The following is a 15,432-nucleotide window of genomic DNA, read 5'->3' on the forward strand; positions in this document are numbered from 1 at the left end:
CGGATTGGTCAGGCGGGTGATAGGAAGGGGTAAAGGACAAAGGTACTGAACTTTGGTGGGGTGGGGAGGTAAAATTTTCTATATAGGTATTCCAGGGTGAAAAGGGCAGGAATGTTGTGATATGCCATTGGCGGGGTGGTTGGGGGGACATGGGAGAATGCATGGGAAGACTTGTCCATTCATTTTTTAAACTTTAAAGTAACTGGCCCTTCAAAAATTTAAAAGCTCATTTCGGACTGCAAGCCCTTTAAAAATGGTGCCTGCGCATTGGCGCCAGATGCCACTGCCAGCGATGGCTAGCCCACCCCCTCCACGTGATCAGGGTGCGGGGCTGGTACTGCGGTCATGCTAATCAGCCACTGCGTTTGAAATCGTGGTGGCTCAACAACGTGGTCCCCGTGCGTGCAGGCAGCATTGTTTTACACCCTCTGCCTATTTCGGCAGCATAGTCTTAAAATGCAGCCTGTGATATCTGATCTGCATTCCAGTAATGCATGAGGCACATTTCTGGCAATATTTAATTTACAAGAGTATCATTCTGTGATCCCTGCATTTCTTTCAATGCTATGTGCCATTTCTAAGGCAATAGTTAATAGTTCTCAGTGTAGATTGCAAGCCAATGAGCACTACACGTAAGTAAACATAAAGGGACTCTAGTAAACTTTTGTCATGGCACTAAGGTGGTTTCTGGCTCAGTTTCGAAAATTAGTTTTTTTTCCCACATTGCTCATAGGTTCTTAAGAGCCTTCTTATCAATTGCTTAATTTTTTCTCTCCAAAACAATTACAACCATCAATGGGTTTCCTATGGGGCCCTTTGATGAGGTACCTCAAAAGAGACTATAAGATAGAATGTTATTGTGCTCGGGATGAGCTAATGGGGCTCCACACATTTAAATAAGGTCACTTGTAGTTAGCTCTGACTTTGAGTGTCGCTCTCTTATTAAATGCCAGCCATGGTAAACATCTCAAACTGATGTAGCTGTACATAAATAAAGGTTAAATTGACAAATGTCCAAAAAAACCCTTACACAACAACAACCCAATGATTGAGTGCCCTATTGTAAAAGGTATGACAATCTGATGTAACTTGTAAATATAAAATTGAATTATTAGCCAAAAGACAAGGTAATATGTCCTCAGTTACTGCTAGGATGGTTCATGTTGACGAGACTTTGTTCTATAACTTCATGTTTATTTGATATGATGTTTACAGTGATAATGATCAGAGGAAAACAAACATATCTACAGGCTTTGAAGCTACCTTTAGCTAACTTTGGTGCTCATGATATTTTCAGTTGGCTGATTTAGTCCAAGAAGCATGCAAGATAAGCATGCTTTATTGATGACCCTGTGTATTGAGAATATTGTAATTTCAATAAATGATTGAAACCCGGCTCCCAGTTACGCTACCTTTAGTGGCATCCTTTAATTCCCTTAATATATAGGTGCTTCTCATCATAACATGGGATACTGTAAATATGAAGGGATACCCTACCTTATCTCAATATTCTTAAGTCAATGAAACAAATGGTTTACAAATTCCATTCACAACTTATCATTACAAAGTCAAGTACTATCTGCTGCTTAATAGGATATGAAATGTCCAATGTGTAGATGGCCTATGCATGCTTGCTAGCTAATACAGTTATGCTGCTCTCCATTGATGTTTGTATGCTTAGCTACTTTATTTATAGGGAGAAATGTGTTGTTGGACTGTGTTTTGATGGCATTATGTACACTTTATATACAGATTGATTGTCCTCATGTCCGTGGCTGAGTCAATAATTTTGTCAAATGCCTGCGGTGCAACATGTTGATGCCTATCCCTGGTTAGCAGTGATGTGTAGTCTGAAGTTCAGTTCAGAATCAAACAGAACACCAAGATTTCATAGGATTGTGAGCTTGATAGGAAATAGTTTCTTCCAGGAGCGGACAGTGTTTGTAAAGAGATTTGAAGCACATGATTTTGGCTTATATGCTTCCAAGTAGATGAGATGGACTTTGAAGGATAAATGGGAGACGTGGCAAAGGGTGAGATGTTTAAAAGATAAGGTGCCAGAAGAGTAAGGGACAGCTCAAGATGGGGCATGGCATTGAGGGCGAAATCCCCATCATGATAGATAGAAAACTATAAAAGTGAATACTGATATTTACTTCCCTCAGATGCTTTGTGACATCTTCAGGATATTGTTAAAGCATCGTATAAATACAATTTCTTTCTTCCCTTTCCCAGTGAAGCAATGATGATGATGGCATCTGTCTATCTCGGGAGATGAGGGACTGCGCCCAGTGTGTATGGCACTTCTGGATTGTACATGGTCTGTTGTGGCAGTAGAGGCTGAGTGCCAACTTAAACCATTGAGCTGGAGTGTCCTCTTCAGGGTGCAGGCCTGGACAAATAGTATGGAGACCCTGACTTGTCCAAGCATTAGGACACCCCCGCTCCTGCACCCTCCCTCCCCCACCACTCAGCATTGCTAGTACTGTCCCAAGGAAAGGAGAAAACCAGTACTGTTTGGTACCAGCTCTGTTGTAGCAGTTGCCAGAAAGCTGCTGGATAAATGACAGATAACCACCTGAGGGACTACAGTCTGGATTTTCTGTTGGGGTTTACTCCCTTAACCTTCTTCTCTCCCGAGACACCCACAAGGCAGTGAGGCTAATTACCAATAGCTGAAGATCTGACTTATGGGCAGCAGGGCAGAAGCACACACTCGTGGGTCTGCATGTCAACGTGTCTGGGGGCCAGGCCTCCTTCAAGTCCCATATAGTTTAGCCTGGTACCCGGTTTATGTATGTCGCCACAGGGAGGCACTACAGTGGGCTTGCTGATGGAGAGGCTATGTACTGGCAGGGAAAGGCTTACACACTCGCTGTCTTTTTTAAAATAAATGTACTTGTACTGCTAGCCAGCAATGAGAGCTGAAAGCAAGAGGTGTCAAGCAGACTAACTGCTATGCACCACCCACTACGCGAACACACTTGCTGCATCCCATCCATCTGATTTCTTAATTGCTCAAGGGCAATTAGGGATAGGCAATAAATGCTTGCCTTGCCAGAGATGCTCACATCCAAGAACAAATAAAAGAATTAAGGTAATAAAAACAGAAAGTGCTGGAAATACTCAGCAGGTCTGGCAGCATCTGTGGAGAGAGAAGCACAATTACCTTTTCAGGTCTGTGACCTTGAAGGGGTTCTGACACAAATTTTCAAATCCTCTCTGGCCACAGCAGAGGTGCCAGAGGACTGGAGGACAGCGAATGTGGTACCATTATTCAACAAAGGGAAGTAGGGATAAATCAGGTAATTACACGCCAGTGAGTCTAACATCATTGGTAGGGAAACTACTGGAAAAAATTCTGAGGGACAGGATTAATCTCCACTTGGAGAGGCAGGGATTAATCAAGGATAGTCAGCATGGCTTTGTCAGGGGGAGATCATGTCTAACAAATTTGAATTTTTTGAGGAGGTGACTAAGTGTGTAGATGAGAGTAAAGCAGTTGATGTAGTCTACATGGACTTCAGTAAGATTTGTGATAAGGTCCCGCATGGGAGATTGTTTAAGAAGGTAAGAGCCCATGGGATCCAGGGCAATTTGGCAAATTGGATCCAAAATTGGCTTAGTGGCAGGAGGCAGAGGGTGATGGTCGAGGGTTGATTTTGCGATTGGCAGCCTGTGACCAGTGGTGTACCGCAGGGATCGGGGCTGGGTCCCTTGCTGTTTGTAGTGTACATTAATGATTTAGATGTGAATATAAGAGGGATGATCAGTAAGTTCACAGATGACACGAAAATTGGTGGTATCAAGTGAGGAGGAAAGCCTTAGATTACAGGATGATATAGATGGGCTGGTAAGATGGGCAGAGCAGTGGCAAATGGAATTTAATCCTGAAAAGTGTGAGTTGATGCATTTTGGGGGGACAAACAAGGCAAGGGAATATACAATGGATGGTAGGACCCTAGGAAGTAGAGAGGGTCAGAAGGACCTTGGTGTACTTGTCCATAGATCACTGAAGGCAGTAGCATAGGTAGATGAGGTGGTTAGGAAAGCATATGGGATACTTGCCTTTATTAGTCGAGGCATAGAATATGAGAGCAGGGAGGTTATGATGGAACTGTATAAAACGCTAGTTAGTCCACAGCTGAAATACTGTGTACAGTTCTGGTCGCCACACTATAGGAAGGATGTGATTGCACTGGAGAGGGTGCAGAGGAGATTCACCAGGATGTTGCCTGGGCTGGAGCAATTCAGCTATGAAGAGAGACTGGATAGGCTAGGGTTGTTTTACTTAGAGCAGAGAAGGCCGACGGGGGACCTGATTGAGGTATACAAAATTATGAGGGGCATAGATAGGGTAGATAGGAAGAAACTATTCCCTTAGCGGAGGTGTCACAAACCCAGGGGTATAGATTTAAGGTAAGGGGCAGGAGGTTTAGATGGGATTTGAGGAAAAATGCTTTCACCCAGTGGGTGGTATGAATCTGGAACACACTGCTTGAAGGGGTGGTAGAGCAGGAGCCCTCACAACATTTAAGAAGTATTTAGATGAGCACTTGAAATGCCATAGCATACAAGGCTATGGGCCAACTGCTGGAAAATGGAATTAGAATAGATCGGTGCTTGATGGCCGGCACGGCCATGATGGGCCGAAGGACCTGTTTCTGTGATGTACATCTCTATGACTCTATGATTCTATAAGATGCTACCAGACCTGCTGAGAATTTCCAGCATTTTCTGTTTTTATTTCAGATTTCCAGCATCCACAGTATTTTGTTTTTATAAAAGAATTAAGGTATCTATTTCAGCCAGAGAGGAGACTCATATCCCATCACTCTGAATTGTTTTTAAAGACATTTCTAAGAGGTCAGATTGTACCACAGTACATCATCCAGTATTAATTATCTAATGATTTTGAAAGTGAAAAGGAATGTCGTTACAGAAATATTCCTTGGAGTAGTGTTAATATGTTTGACAAGCTCAGCTATGCATTGACTACTAGAAAAAGGAATGTGCTAAATAGCCACTAACTGGTATAAACACTGCACGGTGGGCCATTCATCCATCCAATAAGATCTTACAGTCATCCAATTGTTTCTTAAGTGCTTCCAAGGTTTTCAACTCCACTACTCTATTTGGAATTCTATTCCATACATTGAGGAGAGGAAAAAGCTTGTATTTATGTAGTGCCTTTCACAATCTCAGGATATCCCAAAGCCAATGAAGACACTTGTAATTTAAGAAACCAGGCAGCTAATTTGCAAACTGTAAGTTTCCACAAAGTGCAGGAGTTTGCTGATCTGTTTGCTTTGAACCTTTTTAGTCTGTCTCAGAATTCCACCTGATCCATTGTATTTAAAATATCTGTGTTTGGGGAAAGCATGTTATTCATGTCTTCCACTGTGAATAGGAGAGGAAGTAATCATTTACTTTCTGCATTCATCCTCAGTTTCAGTTCTGTGTGCACCTTTTAAGGTTCTCGCCTCTTTAACTGCCCTCTTAATTGTGGTGCTAGGGGAACTTTTAATGTTATATGCTGCTTCTACTGCTGTGCTGTTTTTCCAGGTGTCTCTATGTACTTTTGAACATCCTTTTTACTTGCTTATGCATTTTTGTTTATTCATCTCAGTGAACCCTTCCTCTTTCTCCATTCAGGATTTGTAAGGTCATATTTTCTCTCAATAATATCTCACCTTTAATAGGATAGAACTATACAGCATTGAAGTAAATCATGTAGCACATCAAACCTGTTCAAACTCTCTGGAAAAGCTACTAATTGGTTCCACTCTGCTCTTTCCTCATAGCCTTGAAAATATTTCCTTTAAGTAGAGATCTAATTCCCTTTTGAGAGTTACTATTGACATTTTGCTCAGAGATTTACCAGGATCTGTAATGAATTGCCTGAAATTGTGGTAGAATATGAAATTTAATGCTAAGTGACACATGATGCACTTTGGGAGGAAGCATTTAATTTCATATTCCACCACAATTTCAGGCAATTCATTCCAGATTGGAATAACTGACAGTGAAAAAACTTCTCCTCATCTTCCCCTCCGTTTCTTTGCCAAGTATACTAAACATATGTCCTCTAGTTTGGGAGACTTTATGGGACACCCTTTGCCATGACTTCATCAATATTTTTCATGAAAATTCTCTGAGGACTTCACCGAAAGATAACAAGTACTATGCTGTTCTAGCTTCTTTGAAACCTTATAGGAATCACCAGAAGAAAGGGAGTATTTAGTCATGCTGAGCTTGCTAGGGGTTCCGCTTGGTCTGAAGGAGGAATGGGAGGAGGAGGTGAGGCCAGGCTGGGCAGTACAATTCTGGCAGGAGAGAGGTCCAGGAGAGCAACATGTGCTCCTTCCTCCTTGGGGATAGCGGACATCCCTCTTCCTGTGGATGACTTCCACCAGATCCTCCAGTAACATGTCTGAGAACCTGTGTACCCTCTCACTTGGTCCCTCAGCCATTCTGAAATGTCCCATTGTGTGCCAGCCCATTCTACATCTTCAGTGAAATTGAGTGCATGGAGACTAAATATATTGCTCCAGGAAAATTGCTTCTAATCAGCGCTTGTGTGCTAAACATGCAGGTGTCCATTTTAGTGCCTCCAGGCATGTTTAAATCATTGTAATCAGCAGCAAAATTGAGGATTATGACCAGACTTTTAAACAGGCATGTCTTATTAGCACAACACTACTTAGCGTCTGTTTTCATCCTTTCCTCAAGATAAACCCCAATGCCTCTATTTATAAAGCCTAGTATCCTATATGCTTTTTTAACACCCTTATCAACATGTCCTGCCACCTTCAAATATTAGTGTATATGTGCCCCCAGGTCTCTCTATTTCCATACCCCTTTTAAAATTGTGGCACTTAGTTTATACTGCTTTTTATCATTCGTCCTTCCAAAATGCATCACTTGACATTTCTCAGCATTAAATGTCATCTGCCATGTGTCTGCTTATTTCCCCAGTTTGTCTATGTCCTGCTGAAGTCTGTTACTATCCTCCTCAAAGCTTACAACATTTCCAAGTTTTGAGTTATCTGCAAACACTGAAATTATGTCCCCATACCCAAGTCCAAGTCAGTAATATATGTCAAAACGAACAGTGGTCCTAATACAGATTCCTGAGGAATGCTGCTACATACTTCCCTCACAACTACTCTCTGATTCCTACCTCATAGCCAATTTTGTATCCATGTTGCCACTGCCCCTTTACTCCCACGGGCTTTAATTTTGCTAACAGGTCTATTATTTGGTACTTAATCAAACACCTTTTGAAAGTCCATATTCATATCAACTGCACTACCCTCATCAACCCTCTTCACTATTTCATCAAAGAACTCAATCAAGTTAGTCAGACACTATTTGCCTTTAATAAATCTGTGCTGCTGTCATTTACTAGCCCATGTTCTTCCAAGTGACAATTAATTTTGTTCCAGATTATGGTCTCCAAAGGTTGCCCCGTCACCAATGTCAGGCTACCTGGCCTGTAGTTAACTAATTTATCACTCTCCCCTGTTTTGAATAGGGTGTAATATTTGCAAATCTTCAGTCCTCTGGCACCACTCCAATATCCGAGCAGGATTGAAAAATTGTGGTCAAATCTCTGCTATTTCCACCCTTACCTCTCTCAGAAACCTGGGATACATACCGTTCATACTATGAGCACTGCCAGCCATTTAGATACCTCCTCTTTATCTATTTTTGTCGTAAACAATATTGCTCATATTTGTTTAGTCTGTGCTTGTTGATTTTCAGTATATAAACTGCATTAAACTAAGCAGGAGGTGTCAAATAAGTTTGTTTGAATTCAAATTCATCTAGTAACCTGTTGCAAAGCAACATAAAGGAAAGTAATGAACACAGTTGAGAGTTAGTTCAGAATAAGCCAGAAAGGAAAACCTGGAAAGAAGCATTGCAGGAAGATTGAGGACAGACTATAATTATTCACCCATATAGATTAAAATAACAGTGCAGTTAGTCAACGCTCAACTTTCTCACTAACTCTCTGTAGTTGATCTTAGCTACCTCACAATCGATGAGCTATACACTAAACTAAAAACTGTGGTGTTGCCCAACATACACAGCACAAAATATCAATTCATTCAACACCTATTGATCGTGTAAACAGAGATTGTGCCAAAGATTATTTTGGTGAAAGAGTGAATGGGTCTAAATTAAAGGCCTGCTCTGGTATACAATTGAAACCCGTCTCGGGCCCGACCAGACCACATCGATCCCGCAACTGACCTGGGCCCAAGTCTTTTGGTTTTATTCCTGCGCCTGACCTGACCCGACTCGATGACCGTAAATTAATGATGCTTACTCTTACTTTCCTTTCCCTCCCTGACCAAAAGGTAGCACTGTCACTGTGTCTGACCCAGCCCGACCCGAGCCCGAATGCCAGACCTGGAAGAGCAACCCGACCCGAACCCGACACGTGTCGTCGGGTCCCATCGGGTTCGGGTCGGGTAGCCATGCTCTAGTCTAAATGGGTCTGTGCTAATGAGACATGTCAGTTTGAAACAAAAGCAAATACTGCAGCTGTTGGAAACCTGAAACAACAACAGAAAATGCTGGAAATATTCAGCAGGTCAGACAGCATCTGAAGAGAGAGAAACAGAGTTAACGTTTCATTTCTGTAACCTTTCAGAGAGCTTCACATGTGTACAAACTGCTCCCTTTGAAGCTGAACAGCTCCAGGGTCTGCTGTAGGAAGTGCACTAAAGGTGGTTGGCCCTGTTTTGGGCTGAATGTCAGTCTCCAGTAAAAGCACAGAAGCAAACTATATGGAAGGAGGTCAGCAATTGAGTCAATACAGTCACTGATGTTCCCCATACTTGGTTTCCAATGAGGAAGAGGTACGTTGGTTTCAGGAACTGTGGAAGATTAGTGAGCTCCTCACGTCTGCACATATTTTATTGTGCATAACAAATTCCTTTTCTCACACACTTCTTGTTTTATTTTATTATTTGTTCATGGGATATGGGCGTCGCTGGCTGGGCCAACATTTATTGCCCATCCCTAATTGCCCTTGAACTGAGTGGCCATTTCAGAGGGCATTTTAAGAGTCAACCACATTGCTGTGGATCTGGAGTCACATGTAGGCCAGACCAGGTAAGGACAGCAGATTTCCTTCCCTGAAGGACATTAGTGAACCAGATGGGCTTTTACAACAATTGACAATGGCTTCATGGTCACACTAGACTAGCTTTTTAATTCCAGATTTTATTAATTGAATTCAAATTTCACCATCTGCTGTGGTGGGATTTGAACTCACGTCCCCAGAGCATTAGCCTGGGCCTCTGGGCTACCAGTCCAGTGACATTACCACTACAGCCTTGTTGTGCTTAAGCTGAATGAATCACTTTTTTTGAAGGTGGAAGCTTCAAACAGATGCTGAGAAGTTCAGGTCAAGATAACAAGGGCTTTCTCAATGAAGGTTAACAGTCATGGGTGAAGAGAATAGTCTGGTCTTCTAACACCCAGTGCTTCTTCTTCAAATGATACGGGCACTGTGGAATATCACATAATAAAAGCATCATGGCTACTTCCTGGGCAAGAGCTACTGATGCGCATCATGATGTTTCTGTGGTCAGATATCACCTGAACACTCACTGAGTGCAAATCCTTTCTCTTCCTGAGGTGTCAGATGTTTCCTGAGGTGGTTTGAAAGGATGCAGCAGCATGAAAGGTTCATGTTGTGGTCACTTTCACTTCAACACCCCTAATCCAGATGCTATGCACAGGTCATTACACAGCACTCCTCTGATGTGCCCAGGTCCTGATGTAATGATTGGCGTTTCTAGAATACCTCAAGCGGTGTTGTTCCTAAACTTGTGAGTCGCTTATAAACTTCTTTTTCTCTTCTTATTTATGCAGCATAGTCACGTATCAACAAGAATACCCACTCTCATCTCAAAATCACCAGTGTTGGTATGGGGAACAAAATACTAAAGTAAAGAACTTCCCAGCAAAACTAATGGATGGAACAAACAAAAGATGAACTCACAATCAGAAAAATGCCCCTATCTTGCCATTAGAGGCCTGCTTCAACTAACTCCCAGAACTCTTTTTATAGACAATGCCTATACTCTCGGAGGTTTTTCACCTGATCTCCTGAAACCTGATAAGGTGCCATGCTGCACTCATTTAAATATATATGTAAGACACCACTTCTACTTATAGGACAAGAACCACACATCATCCGAAAATATGCTAGATTTCACATAGACACTGACAACATAAGAACATAAGAAATAAGAGCTGTATTAGGCCATTTGGCTCTTTGAGCCTGCTCTGCCATTCAACAAGATCATGGCTGATCGTCTACCTCAAATCCACCTTCCTGCACTTTCCCCATATCCCTTAATTCTCTTATTGAGGTTGTTTTCGTTAGAGAGAAGGAGGAGGAGAGGTGACTTAATAGAGACATATAAGATAATCAGAGGGTTAGATAGGGTGGATAGTGAGAGTCTTTTTCCTCGGATGGTGATGGCAAACACGAGGGGACATAGCTTTAAGTTGAGGGGTGATAGATATAGGACAGATGTCAGAGGTAGTTTCTTTACTCAGAGAGTAGTAGGGGCTGGAACGCCCTGCCTGCAACAGTAGTAGACTTTAAGGGCATTTAAGTGGTCATTGGATAGACATATGGATGAAAATGGAATAGTGTAGGTCAGATGGTTTCACAGGTTGGTGCAACATCGAGGGCCGAGGGGCCTGTACTGCGCTGTAATGTTCTATGTTCTAAACTATCGACCTTTGTTAAAACCAATGCATCCATTATCTCTGCAGTTACTTCTTTTAAAAGCCTAGGATGCAGGTCGTCAGGTCCAGGGCACTTGTTGCCACTTAGTATTAATTTCTCCAGTACCATTTCTTCACTTGTACCAATTTCTTTAAGTTCCTCATTCCTGCTAGACCCTTGGTTCCTCATTATTTCCGGAATGTTTTTTGTGTCTTCTAACGTGAAGACAGATGCAAAATATTCATTTACTGCCTTTGCCATTATAATTTTGCCTGTTTCAGCCTCTAAAGTGCCCATGTTTACTTATTTGCATACCTATAGAAACATTTACAATCTGTTTTACCCAGGCTGGCCTGTAGGTGACTCCAGGGCCACAACAATGTGGATGACTCTTAACTGCCTTCTGAAGTGGCCTAGCAAGCCATTCAGTTTCATTCAAGAAGGCAGCTCACCACCACCTTCAAGGGCAAACTGAGCTGGGCAATAAATGCTAACCTTCCAGCAATGCTCCCTCTAAGCTGCGTGGCCACGCAGACCAGGCACAAATCAAGTGCTTTAAGTTACCATGTGTGCATAGTGCGCAAAAAGATTAAAGGGACTGAACACTTAAACAAATTGCCCGCACACTACAAAAAAGAACTAGAGGGTATGTTCCCTTCCAGCGACACTCATATCCCATAAATATAGTTTAAAAATCAATTTACTTTTTTAAATATACTTTGCCACGTTGTCTAGATTCCTCTACAGAGAATCAATGGGCCGAAAGGCCTCCTTCTCTGCCATTACAATCTATGACTCCAAAGGGGCTCAGGCTTTACCATCCCTTTAACTAAGGCATAATTCCTGGAATGTAAATAGTGCAAAATGGCAAGCAAGCAAACCAGAGTCGAATGCATTTAGCACACATGCATCCACCCACATATGGGCAGATGTAGTTTTCTCCAACTAGACTGGCCATAGGAAATGAGCAGGGAGTTCTTTTCCACTTCCATTTGCCCCAGATCTACTAGGCAATCGGTGGGGTTGGGAGGTGGCAAGCCTATGCCAGGCTGTCTTAATACCTCTATGTGTTTCAATAACGCAGCTTGGGACTGATCCAAACACAAAGATTCTCCAGTTAGTACTGTTCTATGTTTATTACCTCCAGTCATCCTTAGAAAGATTGAACAGGATGTTCATTTCCTCATCATCTTGCAGCAGACGATAAGTTGCACTGACATGATGACTTTCCAGTACTGCTCGGTCATTGTACAAAATAGCTGCATCGGACCTTCCAATTAAAGACAAAAGTGTATATTAATTGTCACCACTTAAAATGAGGCATGGCTACTTTATGGTTTAATGAAGTCAGAAAAAAGAATTGAATGCTCATATTTATAACACCAAAGTTAGCAATTTTATTTACGTTTTCATTTAATTTCCAGCCCAAATTGTTTAACATCAGAAACATATGAACCTTTATAAAGTGTTATGTTCTTACAGTAAAGAGATCAAAGCAAATTTACTTGGCATCTGGCAAAACAAATGAGATGATTACTCTCAAATACATCCACATATCAATATTTAATAAATGTTATGCATCTTACTGTATAGTAAACTATGTGCCAGCATCTTTGCTTATAGATGATATTATATTAGTAGTGACTTGATAGGCACTATGACTGTTAAACAATTGCTAAGCACAGAGATAGCCACTCCCAAGGTGTTGAAGAAAGGGAGCAACCTCATCAACAAAGTAATGGGCTGATGATTATACCAATGTGGACTCTTAGAACTCATACCAGTCAACAAGTAGAAAGTTGGTGATCATACTGCCTAACTGGAAGGCAAGTCCGACTAGGTAGACCAGTTAATAACAGGACAGGTTATATGATCACCAGGGTAGAGTCCAATGATCAGCAGCCATACTGATCAGCGAGCAGCAAAAAAAGACAGTAGTTTGTGTATACAGGCTAGCATTTTAAATAATCATATTGGGCTGCTTTGGGATCCGAGCAGAAAGAGGGCTGGTTCTACAACAGATCAGGTTATTGGCAATATTGGCCAGTCATGAATAATACTGATTTGGTCACGTGAGATTGATTGGTCACTGGTGATACTGACCAGTCACTGATCTAGTTGATTGGTCACTCATAATACTGGCCGGTCACTGGTAATTCTGGTCTACCATCTGCTACCACTCTTTCATGGTATATAATTACTGGATCCAAAACATATGCTTATTGGTTCAATGAAAGTTTCACTATGAAAATAGCTTGGAATTATTTTTTTAAAAATTCTTTCATGGGGTGAGTGTCTCTGGCAAAGCCAGCATTTGTTGCCCATCCCGAATTGCCCTTGAGAAGGTGGTGGTGAGCCACCTTCTTGAACTACTGCAATCCATCTGGTGTAGGTACACCCACAGTGCTGTTAGGAAGGGAGTTCCAGGTTTTTGACCCAGCGATAGTGAAGGATTGGCAACATATTTCCAAGTCAGGATGGCTTGTGACTTGGAGGGGAACTCGCAGGTGGTGATTGTTATGTTATTAATTTCTCAACACAAACGTACCAAACAATCTGAGGCTGAATGATAAGTTGTTTGAAAGATCTTTATTATAAAATAACAGACTTACAGGGGGGCTCTAAGAGACACATGGTGACTAGGGGGCATAGATTTAAGGTAAGGGGCAGGAGGTTTAGCGGGGAGTTGAGGAAAAACCTTTTCACCCAGAGGGTGGTTGGAATTTGGAACACGCTGCCCGAAGGGCCAGTAGAGGCAGGAACAGTTACAACATTTAAGAAGTATTTACATGAGCACTTGAAACGCCATAGCATACAAGGCTACGGGCCAAGTGCGGTGAAATGTGATTAGTTGGCCAAGTGCGGTGAAATGTGATTAGTTTGGACAGGTGCTTGATGGTCGGCGCAGGCGCGTTGGGCCGAAGGGCCTGTTTCTGTGCTGTATAACTCTATGACTGTTGACTAACATTACTCCAACTGCGAAATCACATGTTGGCTTACAGCACTTCCTGTGATGATGTATACTAAGCTATTTACATATTCAACAGTAGGTTAACTAATACTCAGACAGGTACTGTTGAAGGAGGCATGGCAGGTTGCTGAAATGCATCTTGTATATGGTACACACTGCTGCCACAGTGCACCAGTGGTGGAGGGAGTGAATGTTGAAGGTGGTAAATGGGGTGCCGATCAAGCAGGCTACTTTGTCCTGGATGGTGTTGAGCTTCTTGAGTGTTGTTGGAGCTGCACTCATGCAGGCAAATGGAGAGTATTCCATCACAGTCCTGACTTGTGATTTGTAGATGGTGGACCGGCTCTGGGGAGTGAGGAGGTGAGTTACTTGCTGCAGAATTCCCAGCAGCAGGCCTGCTGCTGCAGCCATGGTATCTATATGTTGGTCCAGTTAAGTTTCTGGTCAATGGTAATACCCAGGATGTTGATGGTGGGGGGATAATTTGTCTATGTTTTAAAAGAACAGGTTAATTTCCTACACGGGCTTGATGATTTATACTTCTCCACTCACAGGCCAGCAGTGATCGAGTTAAGTAATTACCATGGTTGCACTACAGAGCCAGCTGGGAGGATATTTTAAGTGTGTGGTTGTGAGAAGAAAATGTTAACAGTGACGACAGTGAATTATCTGTCATTACCACTTTATGCTGTGTGTGATATTTAATGGAGACAATGTCACACGGGGGAATAGAAGGTGCTGTGATTAAACAAAACGTTCATAGAATCATCACTGGAACCATTCTGCCTACCATTAACGATTTCAACTAGAATTAATATTTACACCTAGCTATTAATTACTCAGTTTGTGTGTGTTATTAAAGTACTTCCATTTTTAAAATATTTTTGTGAGGACTCATGTAAAAAAATTGTGGAAATGGATTCCTTTGGAGGACTGAAGTGATTCCATAAATGCTGTACTTTGATTGTTCTTTAAAAGATCACTGGAAGGACTTCAGGACTTCGTTTAAAAACACTTACTGGAAGTTACATGTCTTCAGCTAAGTAAACAGCAGGTGCCTTCTGATGATGGGAGTTGTTTACAGAGAAGTGCCATGTCAAGAGTTTTTTTTAGATTATTAGATTAGAGATACAGCACTGAAACAGGCCCTTCGGCCCACCGAGTCTGTGCCAACCATCAACCACCTATTTATACTAATCCTACACTAATCCCATATTCCTACCAAACATCCCCACCTGTCCCTATATTGCCCTACCACCTACCTATACTAGTGACAATTTATAATGGCCAATTTACCAACCAACCTGCAAGTCTTTTGGCTTGTGGGAGGAAACCGGAGCACCCGGAGGAAACCCACGCATAGTGATCAAGAGTTGGTTTCGGTTTGGATATTGTTTTGAGTCAATTGGGTTTACAGCCTGCTGTGGGAAGCACCCAGTTCATCCTTTCGCCACCTTTCTGAGAAACCCTGAGAATCCAGTGTGTGCTAGCTGAAACTCCTGATGCTGCATTTCTCCTGGAAAGCTTGCCAGCCTAATCCTTGACGTTGCCTGAAGATAACTGCTCCAAAAAGATCCCACTGACAGCCGTCTATGCATATTTGAGATGCCAGAAAAGGGATAACTGATATCATTCCACGTCTTATCCATTTCCTTCATGAATTAACAAGTATTTGGCCAAAATATTATTTAGTTTTTTTTGT

General features: G+C 42.0%; 1 protein-coding gene across 3 annotated transcripts in view; it reads right to left on the reverse strand.

The window, feature by feature from the left end:
- LOC137370113 (dual specificity calcium/calmodulin-dependent 3',5'-cyclic nucleotide phosphodiesterase 1A-like) overlaps positions 1–15,432 on the reverse strand; it is a 537,696-nt gene that overhangs the window by 181,850 nt on the left and 340,414 nt on the right. For all 3 annotated transcript variants that reach the window (XM_068032286.1, XM_068032285.1, XM_068032287.1), the window contains exon 8: positions 11,901–12,029. In XM_068032286.1, the coding sequence (XP_067888387.1) occupies positions 11,901–12,029 (129 nt within the window). The remainder of the gene's footprint in view (positions 1–11,900; positions 12,030–15,432) is intronic.

The sequence above is a fragment of the Heterodontus francisci genome, chromosome 5 (genome assembly GCF_036365525.1).
Source record: "Heterodontus francisci isolate sHetFra1 chromosome 5, sHetFra1.hap1, whole genome shotgun sequence".
Taxonomy (NCBI): domain Eukaryota; kingdom Metazoa; phylum Chordata; class Chondrichthyes; order Heterodontiformes; family Heterodontidae; genus Heterodontus; species Heterodontus francisci.